Source organism: Mizuhopecten yessoensis, unplaced genomic scaffold (assembly GCF_002113885.1).
Source record: "Mizuhopecten yessoensis strain PY_sf001 unplaced genomic scaffold, ASM211388v2 scaffold2329, whole genome shotgun sequence".
Lineage (NCBI taxonomy): Eukaryota > Metazoa > Mollusca > Bivalvia > Pectinida > Pectinidae > Mizuhopecten > Mizuhopecten yessoensis.
This window is the reverse complement of record NW_018404492.1, coordinates 5,642,147-5,668,265: the sequence shown is the minus strand read 5'-3', so window position 1 is coordinate 5,668,265 and position 26,119 is coordinate 5,642,147. Positions and strand designations below refer to the sequence as shown.

At 34.4% G+C, this 26,119-nt stretch overlaps 3 protein-coding genes across 4 annotated transcripts in view; 1 reads left to right on the top strand and 2 right to left on the bottom strand.

Moving 5' to 3' along the window:
- LOC110445549 overlaps nt 1-2,583 on the bottom strand; it is a 10,830-nt gene extending 8,247 nt beyond the window's left edge. Inside the window, exons 1-2 of one of the 2 annotated variants that reach the window (XM_021490215.1) lie at nt 1,698-2,583; nt 333-364 (exon numbers count right to left, since the gene is read on the bottom strand). In XM_021490215.1, the coding sequence (XP_021345890.1) occupies nt 333-364; nt 1,698-2,498 (833 nt within the window). In that variant the 5' untranslated portion in view covers nt 2,499-2,583. The remainder of the gene's footprint in view (nt 1-332; nt 365-1,697) is intronic. The other variant, XM_021490214.1, reaches the window with a different exon arrangement.
- Nucleotides 2,584-2,806: 223 nt separating this feature from the next.
- LOC110445668 lies at nt 2,807-9,248 on the top strand. Its single transcript, XM_021490397.1, has 4 exons — nt 2,807-2,876; nt 4,106-4,255; nt 5,846-5,991; nt 6,415-9,248. The coding sequence occupies exons 2-4, from the start codon at nt 4,106-4,108 to the stop codon at nt 8,186-8,188; spliced, it is 2,070 nt and encodes a 689-aa protein (XP_021346072.1). The 5' UTR covers nt 2,807-2,876; the 3' UTR covers nt 8,189-9,248.
- Nucleotides 9,249-12,940: 3,692 nt separating this feature from the next.
- On the bottom strand, nt 12,941-26,117 carry LOC110445667 (zinc transporter 5-like). The gene is made up of 16 exons (XM_021490395.1): nt 25,790-26,117; nt 24,281-24,403; nt 23,351-23,417; nt 22,905-22,990; nt 22,397-22,484; nt 21,531-21,621; nt 21,223-21,299; nt 20,530-20,700; nt 19,835-20,123; nt 19,395-19,603; nt 18,904-19,061; nt 18,230-18,359; nt 17,386-17,548; nt 16,089-16,315; nt 15,368-15,496; nt 12,941-15,004 (listed from the first exon to the last, which is right to left on the bottom strand). The coding sequence occupies exons 1-16, from the start codon at nt 25,843-25,845 to the stop codon at nt 14,828-14,830; spliced, it is 2,241 nt and encodes a 746-aa protein (XP_021346070.1). The 5' UTR covers nt 25,846-26,117; the 3' UTR covers nt 12,941-14,827.
- Between the last annotated feature and the right edge of the window lie 2 nt (nt 26,118-26,119).

The window sequence follows — 26,119 nt, the reverse complement described above, 5'->3', positions numbered from 1 at the left end:
GGGGGGTCAGAGGAGCCTTGTAATATATTCTTTAATGTTAGATAATATACAGTTTCAGCAATAGTCATGCAGTTGATGAGCATATTATTTGAAAGAAGACAGGCTGAATTCAAAGTATAAGCTGTAATATTTGCATATCAAGCAACCCATGAAAAAGAATTGATTATTAGGTATCATATACAATTCTGATTTCAGTAATTCATACTCAAAAACAACAGCATTAAAAAGATATATAAAAAAGTCACTAAAAATGTAAATACATAAGAGTTTGTAAGTGATGATCTATAAAGGAAGATGCAAATGTGCAGACAAAAACGATTTCATTGGTTTACCGAAATATGTTCCTTTTCAGGGACAGTTCATCCTGAAATTAATGGTAGTTACCAGTAGTAAAATAATGACACAACAGTTTTAATATAAACTATTAAACTAATCTATGATACCAATTTTGTCAGAAGCTCTATAAAAAACTTACTATTGTATAGTCTAAAAAAGGTTTCTCTATTCAGTATAGAGTAAGGTATCACAGATGACACAGGTATATGACAGGGGCATGTATTAAATATATATGTTATAAGTCATCTCTAACAGGAATGTCTGGGGTTGTTATTCCAAGCATTGAATTGATTAACATACTACTTCAGACAGTTGATGCCATATCCTGATAGTTTAATATCATACAAGTATGTAAGTCCCATTAGAATATTAGCTTATATAGCATTGATTTTTCATGCAAATGCCATTAGTTAATAAGTTTCGGGATCAACCCTAGGAAAGGATCAACCATTTCATTCTATAGATGATAAATATAATAAAATAAAAAATATAATTCTTTAACCTTGCAAGCTTATCTGAAGTGCATGAATATCAACTGTAAATGCAAATTATTTGTAATTTAATATTAGATGACAAATTTAAAAAAAACAGCTTTTTCTATACTTCTGTAAAAATGAATATATTTCAAATAACTTGTTTTATATAACATGTATCAATGATTTGGATTCAAAATTATATACTTGAGCATATTACTTACTCTATACATGTACTGCAAAACTATTAAGATTTATATATAAATTTTCAATATATGTGAAGAAACATAATCAGTAAACAGTGCTGATGAGTATAAGAAAAAAAATCGCTTATGATAAAGGTTATGAGGCGGTTGTATAAGTCAGGTACAAGGTTTTATACATACATAATAACATATACATGTATTAAAGGTCAATTTTCCAAGTAATTGTATCCTCCTGAAACCTAGGAGATGAATGTAAACATTCTTCAATACTTACTGGAAATAAGTTCTACATCCATGCACAACTGTACCTCGATCTATTAGGAATTTTAGTCTGGAGCTATAGATACACATATTTAATTCTGACTGTAGGACATACAAAATCCTGCTATCAGCTCAAAACTGTATGAACAAATTCTGACAAGAATAGATGAAGTCCAGTGCTTATAGCTTATTGAATAACTACTTTCCTTTAACAACCATGCACAGAATACTTGCATGAAAATGGAATGAAATATTGTACTAGCTGACCTTTAGAGATTCAACAACCAAAAAAAACATACATTGTACCTTACTGTCATTTTTCAGTCTGCCAATATAATTAAATTGACCATTTTCTCATATTTATAAGACTTGCAGTTTATCATACTACTTGAAATGTTTATATAAATGATGCAGCTCTTACCATAAGACCTTGATGAGGTACAACTCTACGACCTGGACCTTGTGATGATAAGGCATTCCTGGTTGGTGTGCCACCAGCAGAAGGTGGGGCAGGTCTGCGCAGCTTAGCACTGTATACTGAAGAGGCATGGGCATCAACTGTATTACCAACTGTTGGATGGAGTGAATGGGGATTAATATCCTTTATTGGAGGAAGTGGGACATTTTTAGCAAATAAGTTCTCTCTTGATGCAGTACCAGAGGCAACTCTACATTGAGAAGGCATAGTCTTAGTACTGGGATTTGTTCTGGTATTAGAATTTGCTCTAGAATTAGAATTTGTCCTGGTATTAGAATTTGCTCTGGACTGAACAGATTTACCAGGAACCATTATTACTGATGATCCGTTTACAAGAGATGCTTCTGCATGGTTAAACTCTTTTTCTTCTCCTTTTTTCTGTAGCATCATTTTGAGTTTTTTGTTGACATTGTAGGCTTCCTCAAGCAGTACATCGGTATCTTCTTCAGAAAGGTCAACTGTTTCAAGCATTCGCATCACTTCGTCTGGATTAGTAAGATCAAACTGAAACATTTCATTTGGTTTAACAGCTAATGAAGATTCAGGTTCTTCGTCGGGTATAAATGTTTTTTCGTCACCCTTCCCTGTCAAATCAGTTGCTCGGCTTTCGAGTTCAATGCCCGATTCAGGCGTCAGACTATCATTTAATCGGCGCGGTGAATCCGTTTCATCGTCAATTTCAAGTTCATATCTTTCTGACAGAGAGGAATGTTCCCTTCCATCGTGATCGTCAACTTCTGCCATCTTCGTTAACAGGAGAATGTGTTATTCGTCGTTGAAATGGATCACATTTTTGAATGGTGTTGACATTCGTTACGGAAGTCGTTTGGAGAACGCCACCTGTCGAGAGGATTAAGCAACCGTCTACGAAACTAACAGTAACACCGTAGACCAATTCAGTCATTAATAAATGATGTTCTTAAACAGGACACAGTTACGTGAAAGTTTAAAATTACCTAATATTTATAAATTTATAAATTAATAAACAGGAAGGTTGAAAAATTTAACAATTTTTACAAAAGAAAAAATATCGCACATATGTCTATGATAGTTTTTCTAGCTTCGTAACTTCAGAATCCAGCAAAAAACTACTGACGGCGGCAAACACAAATTTTGATAAAGGTACAGTACTGTACACATCTTTTATCATAATCGTTACTAAAAAATACTTTTTAGTTTAATGATACATCGATATTTTAAAGATCGGAATGTTATGTTTATTTTTTTCCGTTCTGAACATTTTAGGTCGTTTTTTTCCCCGTTGTAGTGGTATCGTCTACTGTAGTTATCAGTTTCCGCGCGTTATGTATTTCCGCGCAGCCATTTTATCAAGCTATATCTCGTAACTACATGACCTGCTGGACACAACACAAGGATAATTTAGACGTTTGGCCATCGTCTGTAAACTGACACAAAAAATACCGGAAGTTCGTCCGAAAAACATCAGAAATAATCACTGATTAAAAATACACGCATAAATATTCAATTTTGCTTAATGCAATTTTTATCTTGATAAAAATGAGCCCTTACCTGAAAAAACGGTGATATATTTCATTCATGAACCAGTTCTTTTTGGAGTCTGACAAACGTACGAAAATCATGTCGTTTGCAACTGAGGCTACATCTCATCCCCGATTTTTTTTCCACTTCCGAAGAGCCAAGGAGACATTCTTATATTGATAAACAGTGTTTTCAATGAAAAGTTAACCTTGTAATGCAATGAACTTCCAATTTTAAACAGAACAAAATGAGAAATAACTTACCAGCAACCAAAACCGGTATAAGACTGCAGATTTTTTTTAACAGATTCCAGTATTATATTTTTAATTTTATAACTAAATAAATATAATAAAAAAAAAAAAAAAATTCAAACATGAATTCGTTCAATTTGACATCTTGTAAAAATCAATTAAAAACGTGAAATTTAAAAAGATTGTTTTGATAATTAATTTGACGATCAAAGAAGCTTTAGTTCTAACAGGTCACTGTAGAGAATTTCTTTTTAGTGTATTCGAGTTATCTTTCTTTGAACACTAAATCAAAATAGACACACGGAAACATATGACGGCTACTTCCGACGGGAGAAATTTGTTAAAATAGTTTGTTCTGATATTTTTTTAATACAGTTTTATGTTGCTAGTTTTTTGTTTCCATTAGTAGATTGCATACATGTTTATGACAGTCATTCATAATTTCAACAGTTTCCTGGCGCGGTTGCTTCTTAAGTGCGCGGAAACTGGTAACCTGAGGATATGAAAACAAAAAATCCATCAATGATTAATTTAAAAACGGTGATCATTAGACTGTAGGCCTAATTGTATTGGTATTTACATAAATACTTTATTTTACAGATGGAAAAAGTCAGCAAGTATGAAATATCCCCCTTGATTGCCATTCTCAACATGATAAAGGTCAACTACTTTGGAGAAACAGAAATTTACAAAACACTTCTAGCAGTTCTTTGCGATTATGATACCAGAAATCTAATCAATAAAGAAAAGGTAAATATTGACAATAATCTCATAGGTATCTCATAGGTAAGACATCAATGGAAACCCTGTGGCTTGTAATGATGTTATTTATCTGCATTTCGTTAATTGATTGGTTGATGATGGAGTGCGCAAAGAATGGCATACATTGTATGACATTAAATATATCTAGACGTTTACTGAAGTGTAATTGTCGCACTAGTATTAATTAATATTTACACATGGACGGATAAAATTTGTGTGCATGATCATTCCAGTGCACGTTTAATCTATTTTTAAAACTGTTCAAACTTTCAGCATTAACCACTTCAGCTGATAAATTGTTCCAATTAGTAACTACACGATTGCTAAAATGTTCTTGGTGGTGTTTAAGCGGCATTGTTTCTTAAAGAGCTTTAGCTGGTGACCTCTAGTTGCCGGATAGACAAAACACTTTACAAAATGAACTCCTGACTGTCCACCACATACATTTTATGCGCAGTGCAGCTATCGTATCTCAGATATTTTTGTCATATTCTAATTTGGTTTAATTTCTTACATTAAAATCTTTTAAAAAAAATACTGCATCAGGAAAGGAAAATGCAAGTAAGAAAGGAAAAACATAAGAACTAGACTGGGATTAAACCCCAGGAACTCCAATCTATAGATGCATGCTCAAATTAACTGAGCTACCCGTCACCTATCACCGGCTAATTGACTTACCATATTTGCCGTAATTAGCGCCCTTCCCCCTTTTTTCAGGAGGAATGGAACTTATATAAGGCCCTCCTCATCCAAGACCTGACCAGGCCAGTCAATGATTTACAGTATACTTTAAACAGAGATTTATGTCTGGTGATCATTGCTGAACTTCCTGTGAAGCGGATGAAAATATTGTATATCCAAAACTACAGCCCCATTAAATGTTTATCATGTCCTCTTGTGATACTGTAACAACAGTTGAAGTTACACAACTTGTTCTGGCAAAACTTAAATTTTATTTTGCCCTCACCTAAGCTAATTTTTTAAGCGCCCTTGGTGCTAATTCAGCAAGTATGTTATGTCCAGTTTTGCCACAGTACAAAGTGAGATTTCTCTCAGTTTCATAGTTAAAATGCTGGTTAAGGTACCACTGCTGTGTACAATAGACATTTTTGCAGGTTTTCTCTCTACACACACATATACATATATGTAAGCTGCAATTCTTACAGGATTGTCCCATTAAGTTACATTTACACTATTAAATAAATCTGGTTATGACAAATAAAGGAATAGGATCAAGATTCAACAGTGACCTGGTCACAATATCTTTGTATTCTATGATTAGCTTTGATTAGAATTAAATTTAAAATCTAATTACCTGCAATATATTTGTACATATATATTACAATTTGAATAAAGAGCTATGACGGAAAACTGACCATATTTCCCTAAGTCTGCATTTATGAAAATGGGAAAAAATGTTAATGAGTAAATAATTTGTAGCAGTGAAAATGCATAAACCAATTGAATATGAATTTTTGAACTGCTGAGATATTAAGTATTGTTAATATGATACTATTGTCTCTTAAGTAAGAACATGTCTCCATGGTTGTCCTACTAACTTAAATTGTTTACTCACAGACCAAGCACTACATCCAGTTGTTACTGGCTGACCAACAGGACCTGGCCAAAAGTCTCATCACCTTCCTTCCTGGGGAGCCAAATGCTGACGACATCCCTCTAGGCCAAAGTCCCATTACCAACACAACCACAGTTAATCTAAAAAGGTCACCAATGCACCTAGATATGTTTACTGAACATATTATTGTTAAGAAAATATTGCTTCAAATTCTTAGAATTGGTCATAACTCGTACAAATATGAGTCTTTTTCTAATGACTAAAACATCAATTATGTAATGAATAAATTATTTTAACATGTAGTAAAATTCTAGCCAATATGTCTTTAATTATTCCTGAATCATCTTTTAAAATTGACAACAGTATTATTGATTTAAAGGGGAAACAATATCATTAAAAGACTTTAAAACAAAACTAGCAACCAATCCAAATATTTGTCCATGAAAATTATGACTTAAGTCAAAATGAATTATTTTTTAAAACTACTTGCAGAAGTCCATAAATTTAAAAGCTTTCTATTGAATTATTCATATTATCTTTATGCTCAAAATTTCCATATTTTTGTTAACAGGCATAAAAAGAGCAGGCATAAAGCTAAAAAGAAAAGTAAACACAAGTCAAAACAGTCCAACATAAGGTGTAGAGTGGTGTTACAGCCTCCTTATTTAGCTACACCACCGAAGGCAAGTGACAGTTCTGTGGCAGACCTCACAACTGGAACACCAACAACAGTCAACAAGTATGCTACATCAGAAGCGTCCATAACACCCGCTCCAACAAAAGATTCAGTTTCTCCACTGACATCATTTCCAGAGGAGGTTTGCAACACCCAAAACCTTTCATCCCGATGTGATTCTGAGGTAATTCATTCTGAAAGCATTAGAAGCAAAAGTCCGATCTTTTCTAACAGCAATGCAAAGCCTGTGGTAATAACCACTGCTGTGAATAATGACAGTAAATGTTATCCCATGCCTTTTTCCATGTATGACAGCTGTGGCTTTCCGCTGAAGAACTTCCGTGAAACTGGCCAAAAGTTATCACCACTTGTAAGTCACAGGCAAACATCTGTCAGTGCTGCAGATATTGGTACACACATGACAATGCCACTGGAAAGTATTTCTCAGCAAATTATACCTGAAACCAAAATGTCTGAATTGCCAAGTCTAACGTCTGTGTTCCTCAACAAGCCTGGCAATAGCTGTACTCTACCATCAGCAGTTCAACCATACCACAGTGCTTCAAGAATGCTGCCACTATATAACCTTAGTAGAAACCTCCCTAGAATGGGCGATCAGGTAACCTATTCAACTTCATCTCATGAACCACACATGAACTCTGGACTTGAACATCCCTCACTTAGCAATAATTGTGTATCCGTTTCCCATAGAACAGAGCCTACAGTTCCTGTTCAAGCAACGCTGCCATACAAAGCTTTCACGGATACTTGTCTTCCCCACAACTTCATCCACAAACCAGAGGCTCTGTTACCAGGTCAAACTCCAAAGGCTTACAATCCAGTTCAATGGGCAACAAGGTTTGAGCACTTCTCTGCCATGACAGTCGGGCGGACATTCCACAACAATGCTACAGGTCATCTCCAGCCTCCACCTGTTTCCCAGTTAACATGTACCACTGGTCACGCTTCCCAAAACCCTCCTGTTCCACATCTGTACACACTGCCTAAAACATCAGCACAAGTGCCATTTATCCCCAGTCAGGTGGAACAACATGTGGCACAGCTATCCCATGCCAAGAGTCCTCTACACTACACTATGGCTCAAACATCTCATTCAGCTGGTAAAAAGATCTTCCTGGGAACAAATTCAAATCTCTCTGCATTCCCATACACTAGGCAGATGGTTCTCCCAGACGGTCAGACACAAAATCTGTATTTAAAGAGATCATCAATCAACATACCCGACATTAATGTGACATCTGATATTGACAATGCACAGACTAGTAGAGCAACGGGATCAGGCAACAGTTTCCTAGAAGATCCTAAACAGGGAAACACAAATGTTCCACAAGTTCCGCTCCAGAATGTGAGGGATGTGAATATAGGTGTACCAAGGACTGTATCAGCAGACTGTAGCATGCTGCAGCAGATCGGAGACGCTAAACAAAGCCTCCAAGCTCCAGTGCCCTTCTTTATAGCAGACCCTCGTATGTCCCAACTTCAACATCCAGAAAATATGGATTTATTAGGAGGTCGAGGGGATGCAAACATCCTGGAAGCTTTGCCAAAGCCAAGGAAGGTTACTATGTCGGCCAACTCAAGTGTCAGGAAAAAGCTGAGGTTAACACCCAAGGTTTCTAAACATCAAGCAAATAAGGTTTTGTTTTGAAATTGGATTTTATAGAAAGATGATAAACATTACAGATTTTTAGGTAAGGTTCTTGAATGCAAAATATTTTATCATTTGTTATTTATCTTCACATGATGTTAGGGTTACTTCACATTGTGAGCAACATGTTAAAAGTTCAAGTATTTATCATGAATTCCAAGTGTTCAAGAGAGTTCTGATTAAATTTATCTGTGTATTTTTATTATGTTTTTAAGGGTGTATTTATATATGTACAACATGTATTTATAATCTACTTTTTCAAATGTACTGAGTGTCTTAAAAAATAATAATTCATGTTTCACTATTCATTAAATATCACTCCAACCAACAAATGAAATAATAATTTTGAGTTAATACAGCTTAACCCTTTCACCACTGTAGACCATAATGGACCCCTCCATATCAATGCATGGTACTGGTAGAGTCTACTAAAGTTACATAGGGGGAAAGGGTTATGAATGTTTACTGCGTAGACATGAAATACCAGGTATGCATATTTTTTTTATGGAAAATGTTCACCAATTGTAATTGCTCAATGACATTTGCCAGTTATTCAATTTCTATTGTCATTTACTACTTTCCATCAAATACCTCTGAAGTTTATACCTTGCATTTGGTAAGTTTCAATGAATGTGTTCATGGACACTTTATGCATAATTTGATGCTAGTGCAGTTTTGATGTTCTGTCAAATGATGAGGAAATGCACCAAAAATAGAAACCTGCAGAAATGGCAGTTGGCAAATGGTATTGAGGGTTCTGTTAATTCATGCAGAAAAAAAGAGTTTGCCTATTTCAAAATATAGCATTTTCAGGAAGCAATCCTGTCTGATCTGCAAATGTCAATGCATTTTTTGAAAGTCTGTCATGACTCCTCAGAAAGCAACATTAGGGCAGCCCCTATGTCATACATAATGGTCCAACAGGTCAAACTTTTTTGAATGCAATGAACGAAAGCAGTCAAGTTTTTGACATATGGCAATTAGCAAAAAGCAATTAACTTGGCAGTGAACAAAATTAATGACAATTTGATAGATTTTTTTTTAAATAGAAATGGCAAAACGGAAAATGGAAATGTTTTTGGTATTCAATAATTGGTTTGTCTGTGCACAAAATGCCACAGCGACACTTCATTCTAATAGACTAGATTCTTCATTTATTCAGGTATGTCACAAGCAGTTTCAGATAGACAATATTTTCTCCTGGTATTAATCCTTTTTTTTCATTCAAATGGAGAGAGACTTCGAAGGGAGACATCTGGCCATAAAAACTGCTGAAAATATCTTGATGAAAACTGAAATGTACAGGCTTCGCCCACAGAAGGCTCATTAAGTACTGAATCTTCAAACCAAAACTCACCAACTACAACGGTAGCCTTTAAAGTAATTTTGTTATATTTAATGATAAAGCAATATTGCTTTCAAAGTAAACAATGTTAAGATTCACATTACTTTGAGACGTATGTTTTGGGTAAAAAAAAAAAAAAAAAAAAAAACCATGACAAAGAACATTTTTAAAGTAATTTATTTTTAAAACATATCATATTTCAGTGATTTGTACCAATGTAGGCCTGCAAGCAGGTCTACACCATAATGTGAACAATCAAATGAAACTTCCAATCAATAGCAATGACATACCACAATCTTCGACACAAAAATACATTCACATGTCATTCAAGTACAGTGTGCATCCCATTTTCCCTCCAAAAAAGGTTAACATTATCATGTACAATAAAAGACATTTACAATACACGTTTGTAAAGCATGTTAGGACTTTGTACATATCTTATGTTGTTGATGAACGCAATGATATTTTTACTTTCACAATGAAACATGTTTAATCCTGGCATCTTAAAACATCCAACATGGTGCTATAATAAACCTTTGTATTCAGACATCCTAACTAATCTGACCAATATGCTGTCAGATTAGACAGGTTCATTGTGTTTACATTACCAGTTTGTTACGACGAATACAACTGAATATTATTTGCTTCAGTTATTAATCAAACTCTTCCAATTCTATGTGTACTGGGCTTCATTATAAACATATTTTGTATATCTATTGTTGTAAAATAAAGCCGGTTTGTTCGATATTCTCCTTTATATACATGTTTCTAGAGACATTTTCTCAATTGAGTATGAATATTGGCCTCCAGTATATATACTGATAAATTTATTAGTAATTTAGACGTCTTAAAGCAAAACTGCATCCAATTATTAGCACTCAAAAACATTGAAACATTTTCTCCAGTCAGTATGAATATTGGCCTCCAGTATATATACTGATAAATTTATATCTGCAGGTCAACCTTCTTAAGGCTGACTGTCTAAAGCTATGCTCTGTCTATATTTATTCTAACTTTAATAGATTTTCCTCCCTTGTAAAGATATTCATCTGTAATTTTGACGTTGTGGCTTTATAATGCCTCGACTCTGTAGTTTTTGTTTATATCTCGTTTTCAAATGTTAAAATTTCAAACAATTTTCATGAAGTGTGTTGTGTGATTTACATGAAATATGTTGTAAATAAACAAATATGCTATAATACTGGCCATTGCAATGGTAATACATGTAATATACTTGACTTAATGGCACTCCTTACCATAATAGGATTTTTCCTTTACTGAAGCAATGCTTTCCTTATGGGGAAAACTGAAGGATGAGATCTTGGTTAAGAAGCAACAAGAAACGAAAGCTATTTATTGTAATTGCATTTTAAATACTTTTTTCCTCAATTTCATTATTTGTAATACTGGTTGATCTTACAAGGTTCAGGCGAAATCATATCGCATCTAATTCTTCATAAAAATATCTTATTTTGCATAATACTGTAGAAAATATCTTTCTGTAGATTCATAGCGTACTGTACTTTATAATATATTTCACATTTACTATATTAGTAAAAAGATATGCATTCCGAAACACCCTGGTAAACTATGTCTCAATTGTATACCGGACTGGTTTTGGATTGTTCTGGTGTAAAGTGTGCACCCCTTCCGTGATATTATCATTTTCCCCTGAAAAAGTGTGCACTATACGCAAACATTTTTGGTATAATATTACACAGTATTGCCTACTGCAAAAAAAAAAAATCAAGGATTAATCATTTAAAAAGGCAAAAAGGGAAATTTCCATGTGAAATTCTACTTGCAGTACACTGAAGAATTGTTTGACCTTATGAAATAGTACCTGGTAAACATTCTGTATATGTATAGTAAATGAAAATAACATTACACCAAGTGTACAATTTATATGACCAGATGTAAATATTAACGCTATGGACAAACATTCATGAGTGAATAAAATGACCGAAGGAAAGTAAATCTTATTTAAGTTATAAGTTGTATCCATGTTTTTATCTATATGTCAAGCTTGCACTTTTGAGATTAATACTGGTTAATTGAATACTTCTCTAGCTTATATTTCTACAGTCAATACAAGTACCAAGAATACCAATTTCACGGAGACATTTTGTAAACTTTAAAACAAAAATAATAATTGATTTTTGTTTTTGTTGAATGCTTCATATTATGTGTTCATTTAGATCATATATCAGAAATGTAAATTATAATATTGTAGTATGCTGATCAATGATATGGTACTTCCTCTGTTACAAGTATTGAAGAGTTTTCCGATTCATTAGTCATATCATTAACCTATTTTCGGAGGTTGTTCAAAATAGATCTTAGTTTCCTTTCATGAGTAAGTATACACACATTGAAATTTATGTGTGAAGATCAATTTGAAATTCAGGTAACAGAGGCAGACCCCCACACTATTTGAATAAGATTTACAGAGACATCTTAAGCTTCAATTTTATTTTATAATATTTATTTTTCCATATTTTCACGCAAACAATACATTATAATATATTTGTTTTCCTTTCCTCTATTTTCATATAGCATCACAAATTGCAAATATAGAATTAAATTTCTTAAATATAAAAATACTTCTGTAAGTAATTTTGTGAATTATGTGAACGTGCAATAACTCTGGACAAGTATTCACATAATACCAGGGTATATAAAATGTACAGGTCTCACAAATTTGACTTTCACAGTGTTTTGACAATGAATCTCAATACATAAATAATATTGGTCCCATCAAGGGCTTACGATCAACATCAATATATTTTTAGGTACACACATTGACAGTTATAAAATGAAATATCACAATACATGCATGCAGTCGTGCTATAATATCCTTTTTACATTTTCACCACGTTATCTACTAGGACAGTCAATGTCAGAAATGAGATGTTTGATCACACACAAAATGACTGTTAAATTAAAAGATCATTACTTCTGGCACAATTTGTAGTATGACTACTGGCACATTATTTACTGTATACTGGGAATCTTTTGTCCAGTCTAACTTTCGCCATTCACTGGTAAAATCAATATTTGCCCAGCATTAATTTCACTCTCCACATGAATTAATTATATGTAGAGTGTTGTGTTAGGAGGCACAGTAGTCTAGTGGTAGGACGCTGGGCTCGTGACCAAAGGGTTGCAGGTTCGAGTCATGTCACAACACTTTGTTGTATCTTTGAGCAAGATACTTTAGTATCTTTGAGCAAGATACTTTACCCCGCTTGTTCCAGTCTACTCAGCTCAAAATGAGTACATGGTTGGGCAGTGCTAGAATTGCAGAATGCTAGCTGTGAGTGCCGAAATGGCAGCACCAGCTGTATGCTCCCCAGGGATTTGAGAAAGATATTGGCTGGTTGCAAAGGCCCTATAACCACGGATAATAATTTGTGAACCGCTTTGAGACGACCTTCAAACTATAATTGTAGGTTGTGATAAAGCGGTATATAAGAACCTCAACCTTGCTGTCAAGATAAATTCACCCTCACTATGGAGGCCAAAAACTGTGCAAATTAAACTGCAGTGAAACATTTTCTGTATAGTCATTTCTGTGTACTAGATCTTCAGCTAATTTGCTCCGATTCACTTATCATTATAGAATTAAAATTATGTATCTATTAACATGCTCATTGTTTCAAAGTATTGATATATTAACAAGAAAGTGTTAGTCTTCAATTTGAATGAGATCCAGCTATCAAAATATGTTGTGCATAAACATTTCTATTAAAGAAGAACAATACTTTGAACTAATATCTTTGTTTACCAGGAATAAATAACAAAAATCAATGTTAAGTGGTCATAAGTGTCTAACAGTTGACAAAATTGACAGAGCACTTTATTGTTGATAATGGATCATGACACTTGCAACTTTCTGATATGTATTTAAGCAAATTTTAACAAACAAACAAAAAAGAAAAAAAGACAGGTACTTTAAAATACATTATATTTTTTAAAAATAACTGCCAAATTGTATAGTGAATTATTTTTAGTAGATGGAAAACTGTAATCTTAAATAATAAGATTTAGGTTACCTTTTAATGTTATGGCATAATTATGTGTTTATGACTCAGCTTTGTTGCTTGAGTAAAATGATACCTGCATATTTACAATTTAATACTTGGATTTATCTTGATACAAATTAAAACTGATCACCAGTAAGTTATGTAACTGAGACAAAAAGCACAGAAGAGGTATATTGAGTTGTTTGATAAAATTCATCAAGTTAAAAATTAATACTGGTACATGTACTAACAAAACCAGTCTTAACCCACAATCACAGTCTCTGTTGCTTACTTTCCCATCTCACCAGGATAACACAACTTGCACACAATTGAAAATCTACTTCCAAAATACTCTTTGAAGACCTTCCAAATCTTCCACACTGCACTAGAAGACATTCTCCAACACAGTGAATTGTTTTTACATGCATGCAATGCAGTGTTTATTGTTATTCAAAGTCAGTTTTCATGGTAAGTTCTCTTTTTATTATAAATACTGGTTTACAAACAAGATGAAATTACTGTATAATGCTATATGTATTTGTAAATGATATATATCTTTCATTAAACTTATTTGAGCACAAAAATACTCTTCTTGGTAATCTCACTTACAGATTAAGACATCCACTGTACTCCATGGGTTATGCTCCCTTATGCTCTCTGCACCCCTGGAATATGTCATAGCAAAATTGAAGGCAAGTGGTTAGCTATTTGATTGGTCTCCAGTAAAAGACCTGACCAATCATTAGGCTGATACCTGTCCTTTGAAAATTACAGAGGAGCGACGCCCGACTACAAAGTCAGTAATATTTACCGTTATGCGACTGCGAGATTCTTTTGATGTACATGAAAGGATCAAACTAGTGTTCTTGTCTCATCTACAAAGTGGCGCACAACTATGCTTCAATTTTGCTATGACATATTCCAGGGATCAAGAGAGCGAAAGAGGATGAGAAGAAGAATGCAAATTGTGTCTTCTTACAGGGTGCAACGATATTACCCTACTGATTTTTTTTCAAGCAAGACTTTGGCCATCACTTTTACCTAAACAATGATAAAATAAATAGCATGCTTTTTTGTTCATCTTCACATGATTTTAGAAGTAGTTACCGGGAAGCAGATTAAGGTAAAACTATTAATTTCATATCTTTTCAATACATTGTTCTTCAAAATGATCCATTTTTAAATTAAATTGATGCATAACCATTCTAGTGTCTGTTGTGCTAGTCATGTAAGCATTCATCAAATGAGATAAAGGTCGCCGATAAGATTTCATATAGATTTGATAAAGCTGTCCTCCAGGGAAAGAGGTTGTGTTTTAAAGTTGTTTGTCATTTGTACCACCTCGTTAAAGTTAGCACCAAGTCCCGACAGGTGATGAAAGTAGCTCTCCTTTTCTACCTGGACGGTCAGATTGGCCACACCAATCTCCTTGAATATACTGCTTATCTGTTCAAATACAAACATACTCTCATGTTAAAGTGCAGAGTAATTGAAAGAAACTATTGCACCAATTTAGAACAGAACCATTAGCATGCCTTCAAGTTGAAGTGCCATAATATTATGGAAGAAATTAATTATTACTTCTTAGTGCTAGACAGTGCATTGCATCTCAATAACTAAAAGGTCCAAAGGGCCTGTATTGCTTATCCGGAAACTTGAACAGAAGAGATGTGGGTCAAGGTGATTCATAAGTTAAAAGCTATTCATCCCAGCAAGTTATTGACCAACAACCATTTACTCTTACCCGGTAACCTCATAGTTTCTTACAATTCTGCTCCATGTAGAATTTTGTGACACCTATTAACTTACCTGAGCTACCACCTTTTGTTCACTTGCATCAGGAGCAGCCTGTATGTGTATACTACCAAATACTTTGTCTGCAGTGTGACACCAGATCTTAGGCTCCCTGTATGACAACACCCCATCTACTGTCAGCAACTGTAATAAAATCATATATATATTTAGAATTCCATCGCACATCGCTATATAAACATTATTATAGGAAACTGCACTTATGGGACTATGAATGCAGTTGATCAGTGTCAGTTTGTCAGCATCTGAAAAAGAGAGTTAAATATAACTGTCAGAACATTCTATAAACTGGTCGTGAGCAATTGTCTGTCTAGCTGGCCACAACCTGCAGCTCTGATTGTTCAAACCTGTTGCAATATCGAGAAATATTTGCCACCATTTTGCCTCTGTAATGAGGACAAATTTATGACTGTGAAAAGAAGTACATAATGTATACCAGGTATAGTTACTACACATACGAGACCAGGTACAGGGTGAAATTAACACTAGGTTTATATGGACTCTACCAGTGAAAGGTGAAAGATTCCCAGTATATGGTATCTTTATCCCCTAACTTTGTCATGCTGGTGTTGGGGTTTGTCGACACACCATGGAAAAAACACATGCCAGACTTAATCCCCAACACTGGAGTGTCTCAGGACTACAACACGTGAAGTATACTGTAGGTGAATGACTCAGAGTTTGTGACAAACATTGGCCTGTATGCTAGATAACTTACCTTGCTGCACGCTGTAGCCAGGTCCTTCTCCATTCTTACTGGCATCCTGAGGAGGAGGATGAGTGAGGTCTCCTTCAGTAGGGGCATCACACTCAACAGGATCATGGTGGCAATGAACAGAGAGCAGATGGGATCCGCAATGTTCCAGCCAAAGTTCTCGATCAACAGTGATGATATGATCACGCCAACACTGCCCATCGTGTCTGCTAACACATGCAGGAATACACCTACACAGGAATAAAATATTCACATTTAGTCTCCAAATTGACACATGAATAGGGTAAGGGGAGGGTGTTTGGGTGGCTGAGGGGGGGTAGAGTGTTATGTAAATTATTTGATTTATTCATTCAAAAGATGTCAATATAACTCAGAGGAATACAAAAAAAAAATCTACTGAGCTTTTACAAGATCCTTTGTATAGAACAGTTTTTTACAAAGAGTCCATTAGATAATGAAGACAAGTATTGCTTATAATGTTACCAGTATGTAGGATTAAATTTAAGCCATAACACAACTCTTTTTTTTACATAAATATCTCATTTCCATGAATCCCTACAGAAAGCATTGGAATATGTATGTGGTGCAAAGTTTCGGAGCAGAGATATGTGATATGGTGGTCTAGTTTTAGAACTCCGATAGCAAATATGAAGAAGCATTTTACATTCCTACAATACTTTAATTTTCACAAATGGGACTTTGAATCTTGCCTTTCTGTCCACATTGGTGGGTGAAATCGGTGACAGATATTGTCTAGCTATGCAGACAAGCTTTTTAAAATAGAAGCCATACGATGCTTGGATCTGGTCAAACAATGATAAAGTATACCTTGACCAGATTCACCAAGATACAAGGTTCTTAGGGAGTATTGTCAATACACTGAAATACAGGTATTGTACCTCAGAATTTGAGCTTCACCATACAAGACATGGGAAGACACATATTGGTGAATAAATGAGAGTTCAAACAAGGAATCATCATTCAAAGCAGATCAAATTACCAGTATATTTAAATGTAAAAAAAAATGAAATATACAATTTTAATAGGGTAGCTCGTTCAAAATAACCATCCCATTCTTGCAAAAAGGAAAGAAAAGTTTCTTGAAAGGTAAAGAATATAATTTGGACATTCCAGTCTTTACTGGGTGTGTACTGGTGTATCATATGACTTAAACATTTTATTTCAAGACTGCACAAAATCATTCCAGTCCAGTATAGTGCCAATTTACAAAATAAGGATAAGGAAAGATGAGCCGGAAGTGAATTTTATATTGAGTTCAGACAACTTTCTTGTAACTTACCCTCCATATTGATATTATGATCCTTTTGACTAGGTGCACCGTGAGAATGTCCATGCTGGTCTCCTCCGTGACTGTGGCCATGTCCCCCATGACCGTGAGTGTGGGAGCTCCTAAAGGCTGTTATGCCAACTAAGTTCACTAGTAATCCTATCACAGATACAGTCTGAAACAGTGAAACGTAATATTTAAAGTGGAAATGGGAGTATACAAGCATGACTGAACGTATATTCAGACAAGCCTGATTAGGCCTAATGTTAAAGTTAATGGGTGAGAAAGCATTGAATATTTTTCAACTCCTTGCAATTTCAGTGATGTAGGCTATGATGCAACATATATTTAAAAATGAAGGATTCAGACAAATTTTGAATCAAGACATCAGACAGATGGTAAAGAGTTAAATGAAGACAACAGAAAGATGGTGAATGAAGATATCAGAAAAAGATGATAGAGACATCAGATAGGCAATGAATGAGGGCATCAGAAAGATGTTGAATACAGACATAAGACAGGCGATTAAATAGGGCATCAGAAAGATGGTGAATGAAGACATCAGGAAAAAGGTAAATACAGACAAGAGATGAATGAGAGCATCAGAAAGATGTTGAATACAAACATCAGACAGGCTATGTATGAGGGCATCAGAAATATGTTGAATACAAACATCAGACAGGCTATGTATGAGGGCATCAGAAAGATGTTGATTACAGACATCAGACAGGCAATGAATTAGGGCATCAGAAAGATATTAAATACAGACATCAGACAGGCGATGAATGAGGGCATCAGAAAGATGTTGAATACAGGATTCCGAGTTTATTAGAAATTTACACTCTGTGATACTTACAAGAAGTCTTTCTGTTTTCACCACTGGTGGTTCATGTAACCTCTCAATAGCTTCAGTAAATACAAATATTCCAATGACAACAAGGAAAAGGCCATTTATAAACCCAGACAAAATCTCCACTCGGTCATACCTGTAAACAGATGATCGTAGTTAAAGAGAATTTCACATTACATCGATTTAAAAAAAAAAGGAGGCATCAAGATGATACATCTTTATGTACTGCAGTGAAGGTTTAGTTAGCAATGCACTTTTTAAAATCAAGTTCGAAAATAATTTAATGTAAAAAAAAATAGATCTTGGTTTGATCCTCATGACAGCAGATCTTATTCCAAAATCTATGCAAACATTCACACCACATAAACAGTTGAAGAAACAAATTCAAAACATCACACAAAAGAAGTGTTGGAGGCATTACAAATATTTCAGTCATGTACATTTTTATATGGACTGTCATTCTGCTAAATTCAAACCTAACATCAACGTTCAAACAGATATGATACATATTATTCATAATAGTGGCAAGGACTTGATATATGGGAGGGTGATGGAGATACAGAAGGGTGATGGAGATACAAAGTGAAAATGACTGGGTACATTTAAATAGGAGCAAGGAATTCCTGTTCTGGTCCTACAAATGTTAACACAGTCAGCCTGTCAATATTTGGAATACAAACCCATAGGAGAATATCCGAGTTGCCTTCCATCGGCTCATAATGGCTGCATAAAGTCCCATGACCAGGGCCGAACAATCAAATAACATGTGGAAGCCGTCGGATATCAGACCTAGACTGTTGGTCCACGCACCATACACCAGCTCAACAAATGTAAATATCTAGCAATGAAGATGAACATGAATTACAATCATGACGTATGTAATTTAGCATAATTAACCATCCCACAAATGGATAAGTAAATAAGATACTGATCACTTATGAATTTCTTACGGTAACTTAAGCTTAAATAGTACTCATAAACAATTTCATGCACAAAATAATTTATGTGCTATAAATACAACTTACATTGAAAAAAAGCATCCCCCTTTCTGTTGACCATTATCCTGTATATTGTAGAAGAATGACTGTTATCATCCCTAAGGAAGTTCTTATGGATATCAAATATTGATTTAAATAAAAATCATAACAAATCAGTGGTCAATTTAACTTACTAAATTAATACACAGGAAATAAAATATTTTGCGTGAATTAGAATCCTCCAATATTTGGCGTAGACCGTTCTTGATGATTGACAGCACTGAATGTGTGGTTTTATGTAAAGCATCTCCCGTAAAGCTATAGAGGGGCAGTCCCGAGGGGGAATACCCTACAAAGCTTCCGCCCTTGCTTGGCTTACTAGGAAATCCAAGTATACTGGAAGCTGTATAGAAAAAATAGAAAGCTTGTATTGAAATGTGATTCATGAACAAAATTGTCTTTAAGGATTAATTAGAAAATATTGAGATGGTCAGAGTTACAACTATTTGTACCCCAAATTTACAAATTATACAGCTTGAGATTGTCCACCTCCCTTTCACAAAGTTATATTTGAAGTATTTATGAGGAAAGTGTAAAGCCACTGGAGATTTGCCTGGACATGTCAGACACTTACCAAGGAGGAAGGTCATAAGGCTGAGGACCACGCCCCCTGACAACACATGGTCTTCTGTGACGATGTCACGTAACTTGTGAAGGGTTGTTATCTGGGCCATCATAGGATGATTCCATGTCAGGCCTAGAAACAGTGCACTAATTGTGATGGCGTATGTACCATACACAGCTGTCTTTGGAGGCTGGAGGTGGTTAGTCACAACCGCCTCAATATAAAAGTCCACCACAAACACAAACAGTATCACGAGTGTCAGAGGAAACAGAAGGTACAGCCATGACTCTATGTAACTCTGAAAACAGAACAAGTTACTATGTGTGATAAAGAAAAAATAATACAGGCTTCAGCTGTCAAACAGCAGGTTATGTAAAGCTGTTAAAACTGCAACAATATTTACCTGTAGAAGCTTTGGGCCCAATTACACTTAATCCTTGAAATTCTTGAGTCATAATGGTTAATTTGATGTAATATCATGAATATAAAATACAATCTTTCTCTCTCAAAGAACACATAACTAAACACTTAATGTCACATTTGGCACAGGTTACCATAAAAAGTGTATCAATTTTTGCTTATTTTCTAAATTCAACAAAATATCATAAATAAGTTATTAGAATTTTTAAGTTCACATTATATCTTTTCTCAAATAATACATAATTAAATATAAGAAAACTAATGGATAAAATTCTCCTGCTTACCTCCCTTGTGAAGTGCATGAAGACCATCCAGGGAAAGAGCAGTATGGCCTGTAACAATGTAGAGAGGGCATGGAGTCTCTTGGACCCTCCTATGTCCACCGATAGTTTCTTAGAGGCACTGCTATATCCTACGTGTGTAAACAGGGTTATCGCCAACAGAACCACTCCTCCCTTTGTAATAGATACATCGTAAACATTCAGTTGGCATATATATCAGCTGTTTATCTTACCCTGACAGTGAGAAATTTTAATGAGACTCTGTTTGGTACCATATTGGAAATGAGAGAAGTCTACTTTTCTCTTAAGTATTAACATTATGACCATTCACCCTCTGTTTTAAAAATATTGAAGTATCTCCATCTCGCAATGATACACATGCATTTGAAACACATTTGTTATTCTAAGAATGAAATCGGTAAATCATATTATTTTTGTGAGACACATATTTATCATAATTATTCGCAAGGAAAAATACTGAATTTAAATATCTTACACTTAAATATCTTGCACAAATTCAGACACCAAAATGGAACATACATCACACGTAAATAAGAAGCTATTGATATTCCTTGACATTAATTAGAATCCCTGTAAATAATCTGTTGCGGAAAATAAACATTTTGAAAAATTACACTATTTACATTCGAGACCTAATACTACACTATGTGACTGAAGACTGAGAAAGATACGTACCTTGTGATCCGACCATCCAATGAGGTTGACAACATGGTAAAACAGGTGTGTAAAGATATTTTGATGTATTTCACTCGCTGTAAAGGTGTGTTAAGGAAAAAGGAAATCACAGACTTACTTGAAGAAATTGTTATCTTGTAATAGTCATTATTAGTAACCTTAAGTTATCAAAATGAGCTGCATTTAAATAACAGAGAAAATTAGTTTACTGCTACTTTAAAAATATATGCAAAAAACATCTATAATTTATAAAAACATTCTCTCATTTTTTGCAGATTTTTATTTTGTTTTTATATATTCAAGGATACATTCATGAACAGCGAGATTATCTAGTCTCTCATCATGATCAAACAGCAACAGTGTTATCACAGCTATTATGAAGAATATGGCCCCTCTCATCTGGAAAATATGAAAAATTATTCAGATATCATAAAACAAGACAACTTGCAGACCTTGTAGAGAAGTATAATTTTCTAAAGAGATTGATGTTCATGAAACAACTTGACACGGTAAACCGGATTTTTACATTTATTATTTAGTCAGAATTTGTAGTACACAGTACCTTTTTTTTTTACTGTTTATATAATACTTTAAGACATCTCTTTATCTGTTTCAAGTCCTTTTTTTCCAAAAAATTAGAAGTGCATTGTAATGTCCAGAAATATTCACAGTCTCTACCCCATCTAAACCTGGTAATGAGTATTGCAATTGTACATCTCCTACCCAGGATTGGTTTTGACTCTAAACGTCATTCATCCGCAGGGGATAAGATCAGTAAAACATGTTTACCAGGTATGACATATGTGTAATTCAAATTCAAAGGATCAAATATTTTAGAAAGAACCAAGATTTATTGGCGTTATTTTAATACCATTTTATCTGAAAGTTTTGAATCTTAACAAAGTGGATATAAAGCCAATTTCTTGACTTTCACCATTTTGAAATGACTAAATTGTACTGTGAACTGATGGGAATAGTGCAGTCTTTTAGCAATTTCAGTAGAATCAGTGATTGTGATATAATTTTATTGTTATGCGAGACTATTTCCACACATATTGTGAACACTTGTTTAACGTTTTGTTCCAGACATTTTTCACACTACAGGTAAACACAATTCTTTCATCCTCAGTATTCTCCTACAGTTAACGGAGAATAAATGTTGCTCTCCACGTACCTTTGAGGGGCCACCTCCGTTGTTTGTGAAAATAGCACATGCTCCTGCTACGATCACTAAATCACTATGCTCAAAAAGAAGGATTGTTCTGAAAACAAAGAAATATGTTACAAAGACTTTAATAAATCATGCAATGTAGTATGTGCACTAGTTACCAGAATACAAAACATGAAACAGGTGATTTTTGAGTTCTGGATTCATGCTTTTTCTGTGGGACTCAGCAACATTCCGAGGACCAACTTTATCTATCAGTTATGCGACTCATCACAATTTTGATGGAAAAAAATCTGAATTTACATGAAAAAAAATCTACAACAATCACGGCAAATCAAGCAAAACCTATTAAGTGAAAATCCTCTTTGTGAAAGTCTTTACTACTTCACTAGAATAGAAGGGGAATTACAATGTAGATGTTCATGGGACTATTCACATATTTGTTAACTTTGCTTTGTGATAAACGGCACACTTCTGCAATAGGAAAACATAGAGAGTTTTCACTATAATGTACCTCAATGGACCACAGAGAGTCAGTCCAAACAGCCACAGCAAATTGATGAGCCCACCAAACAGTGCATGCCGTATAACTCGGAACCACTGAAAAAAACAACGAAACACTCTTATTGTATACATTCTACTTGTCCCAACCAGAAATCAGAAATCACAAACAAGCAATTCTATTAACAAGAACAGTACAGGAACGAAGAGATAGGTACATATATTGGGAAAAGATGAAAAGTGTCTTTGTTTTAGTACTATACATTTCTTCACATTTGATATTTTATAGAAGATCAAGAGATTGCCAAACAATCTTTGAAGAGATTTCATTATAAAATTGTGATAATCAGACTGGAGAGCAGTCAATTGGGTTTATTTATAGATAGATATAACTATAATGTTCATAATTATCGGCATTGGTGGCAGACTGGAACTATATGAAGATGTGCAGTTACCTACATGATTTTTTGAAAGTCTTTTTCCTGATGAAAAGGGCTTCTGGAGAAGAAGTAATGGTATTGTACTCCTGAAAGAAAATGTCATTTTTGTTATAATAAGGTAAAGCAATCCAGAGAGCCTAACCTCCCGACAAACTTTGTTATCAAAAATCTGAAACATTACTCTGTATATAGTGGGCAACAATACCCTACCCAGAGATATTCACATACAAAACTTGGCTTTTGTATGTCATATATATTACAATTTCTGAGATATGCCCTGAACAAAAAGAATCCCAATGAACAAAGGGCCATAACTCTGTAGATGACAGGACATGAGAACAAATTACAGAATGCAACAAACTGCCATCTCAAAAGGTTCATATAATCAAATTGTGCAATTGTAAATGAAAGAGTATATAAAAAATGCCACTGACAGATGTAATGCAAATTAACCTAACGTCTCCTCCAGCAGAACTGGTGTAGGGATTATAATTTTAAGGAAAAATGTCTTCTGAAATGTAAAATAAAATAAAGTAACATCTGTGTAACCACTGGTGCGCTCATTCATCAGTAAATAACATGCAATCAAAAATTGCACAGAGGCTGTGGTTAAAAAAAAAATCAAGCCAAGCAAAACAACTGTTCTCTCAAACTGGACAAAAGTACCTAAAGCAGTGACTATGGTGTATGTGTGTGAATTATACAAATTGTCTAGCTTCGGGTAAATAATTATAGGTAAATAAACACTACATGTCATGTGTGGGATAAATAGAAAATATTTGTATAAAGTATATTCATGTATACATATAACATAACTATAAACAAAAAATGTAACTTTCTCAACAAAAAACAAGATTCTGAATCAACATTTGAATATTATATGCAAATTCTTTTATTCTATTTAAATACGTCACTTTCTATGTTATAATACATACGTATTTATACTTACCCTGCTTTTACAATGAAGAGGAACTGAACCACTGGAATCAACTTGAGTAAATCATAGGACATAAACAGACCCACAGCCCTCAAAAACTTTACCACCACCAAAAGAATCAGGTATGGACTTGCCCTGTGAGAAAAAAAATAACATGATAAACATCAATTTAATAAGCATTATATGAACGAGAGCTTTTACTAAAGATATCATAGGTTTATTTTTAAGAAATTCAATCACATTTTCTCTGAAATTTTAAAGGGCAAAACACATTAAATATCTGGTAGTTGTGTGAAAAGAGACAAAGCTCAAACTGTCAACACTATACCATAAAGTTTGTGTATGGTATATATATATATATATATATATAAGCTAATAAACACTTTTGTATCAAAACTGCTTAGATGAATTTGTATTTTGACACCATAATATGTGTTATCATATACTTGCTGTAGCTACATGAATTAGATGTGTGAATAAAGAAAGTCCTATTTAAGGTAAGTGATTAACAAACATTATGGAATTAATAGCATTTACAGCAAAAACAAATTGGGTGAGAACCAATGTCCAATATGGATAGGTTTAATTTGATAGTCACTAAGGTAGTAACACCTTTGACACCAGAAGGAGGAGTATTCTTTAGAGTTCCTTTAATCCTTTCACCCCTATGCAACTTTAGTAGACTCTACCATGTATTGATCTGGATGAGTCCATTATGGTCTACAGTGGTAAAAGGGCTAAACTGATGAACTGAAAGTGCTGGGCATGGAAGTCTTACCAGTTACAAGCAGAATTGTTGCCTTTGGTTTTTGATAAGTTTCAGCTATATATCTATTGTTGTATTCAGATTTTTTGTAGCATATGTGCATTTATGGAACTATGGTGGTGAAAGGGTGCAAATACCCCGAGGAGGTGTCGGTAATTTTGCCCTAAATCCTATTTATCTGGGTCGTTTTGTGCTAGGTTGTTTCGCCCTAAAAATATTTTAGGGGAAACATTTTAGGCCTGTTTAGTTATGTATTGCTAAAACATTCTCAATTGAAGCTTTACCTAGTATTCTTTGGGATTTTTTTTTGTCATTATAGACACATTTGACCTGTACATATAGTTGACTGCTAATTGTGCATACACCCGAAATTCTTCTGACAACATATATGTTCTTGCAACATGAAAACAGTATATTTTTCTTATTATATTTTTGGCGAACTGGATATAGGGCGAAACAACACGGATTCCCCAGAGGACGTGACACTGTCGCTGCAAATTGCCACCCTATGGTGTGAAAGCCCTAAAGCATGTTCAACTGGTCTTATATATAGGGTTCAGTGAGTTAGACTGTCACTGGGACCTTCACTCCAGTATACCGAGCGTCTAGCAGAGTGGGACAACAAGAAAAGCATCCTAATGATAAGATCTGATCATGATTTTATTGCAATTAGTATTTCTGTTTATAGAGTGTAGTAATATACACAGTAGGCATAGTCTGTGACTAATATTTATATAAAACAAATATTTTTTTACCCAGATGATGGATAGATAGCATGTTTTGGCAAAATATTGCCATACGATTCCGTCATAATGAAGCGGTAAATGCCATGCACGCATCCAAGACGACTGAAGTCTTAACAGAGATTTTCAGACTGCTTTGATACACCGGTTTTCACCACTGCATTTTGGTATAAACATTACAACAGTTTCATCTCTAAACTCTGTCCCGCTTTAAAGTCAGGTCCAAATTTTGACTACACATAATCTGTCTGTACTTTACAAAACAACTTGTTCAATGACGAAACACAATATCCACGTAAACACTCGTAACATCATAAAACACATTGCCAAGTTTACGGAAGT

Excerpts from the sequence above, each read along its gene's own strand:
- LOC110445667 (XM_021490395.1), bottom strand. The coding sequence starts at position 25,845 with ATGACGGAATCGTATGGCAATATTTTGCCAAAACATGCTATCTATCCA. Across the intron at positions 19,604-19,834 it reads CCTTATGACCTTCCTCCTTG|CTTCCAGTATACTTGGATTT; the intron begins GTAAGTGTCTGA and ends TTTTCTATACAG. Across the intron at positions 15,497-16,088 it reads TGGCTACAGCGTGCAGCAAG|TTGCTGACAGTAGATGGGGT; the intron begins GTAAGTTATCTA and ends ATTTTATTACAG.
- LOC110445668 (XM_021490397.1), top strand. The coding sequence starts at position 4,106 with ATGGAAAAAGTCAGCAAGTATGAAATATCCCCCTTGATTGCCATTCTC. Across the intron at positions 4,256-5,845 it reads ATCTAATCAATAAAGAAAAG|ACCAAGCACTACATCCAGTT; the intron begins GTAAATATTGAC and ends GTTTACTCACAG. Across the intron at positions 5,992-6,414 it reads ACCACAGTTAATCTAAAAAG|GCATAAAAAGAGCAGGCATA; the intron begins GTCACCAATGCA and ends TTTTGTTAACAG.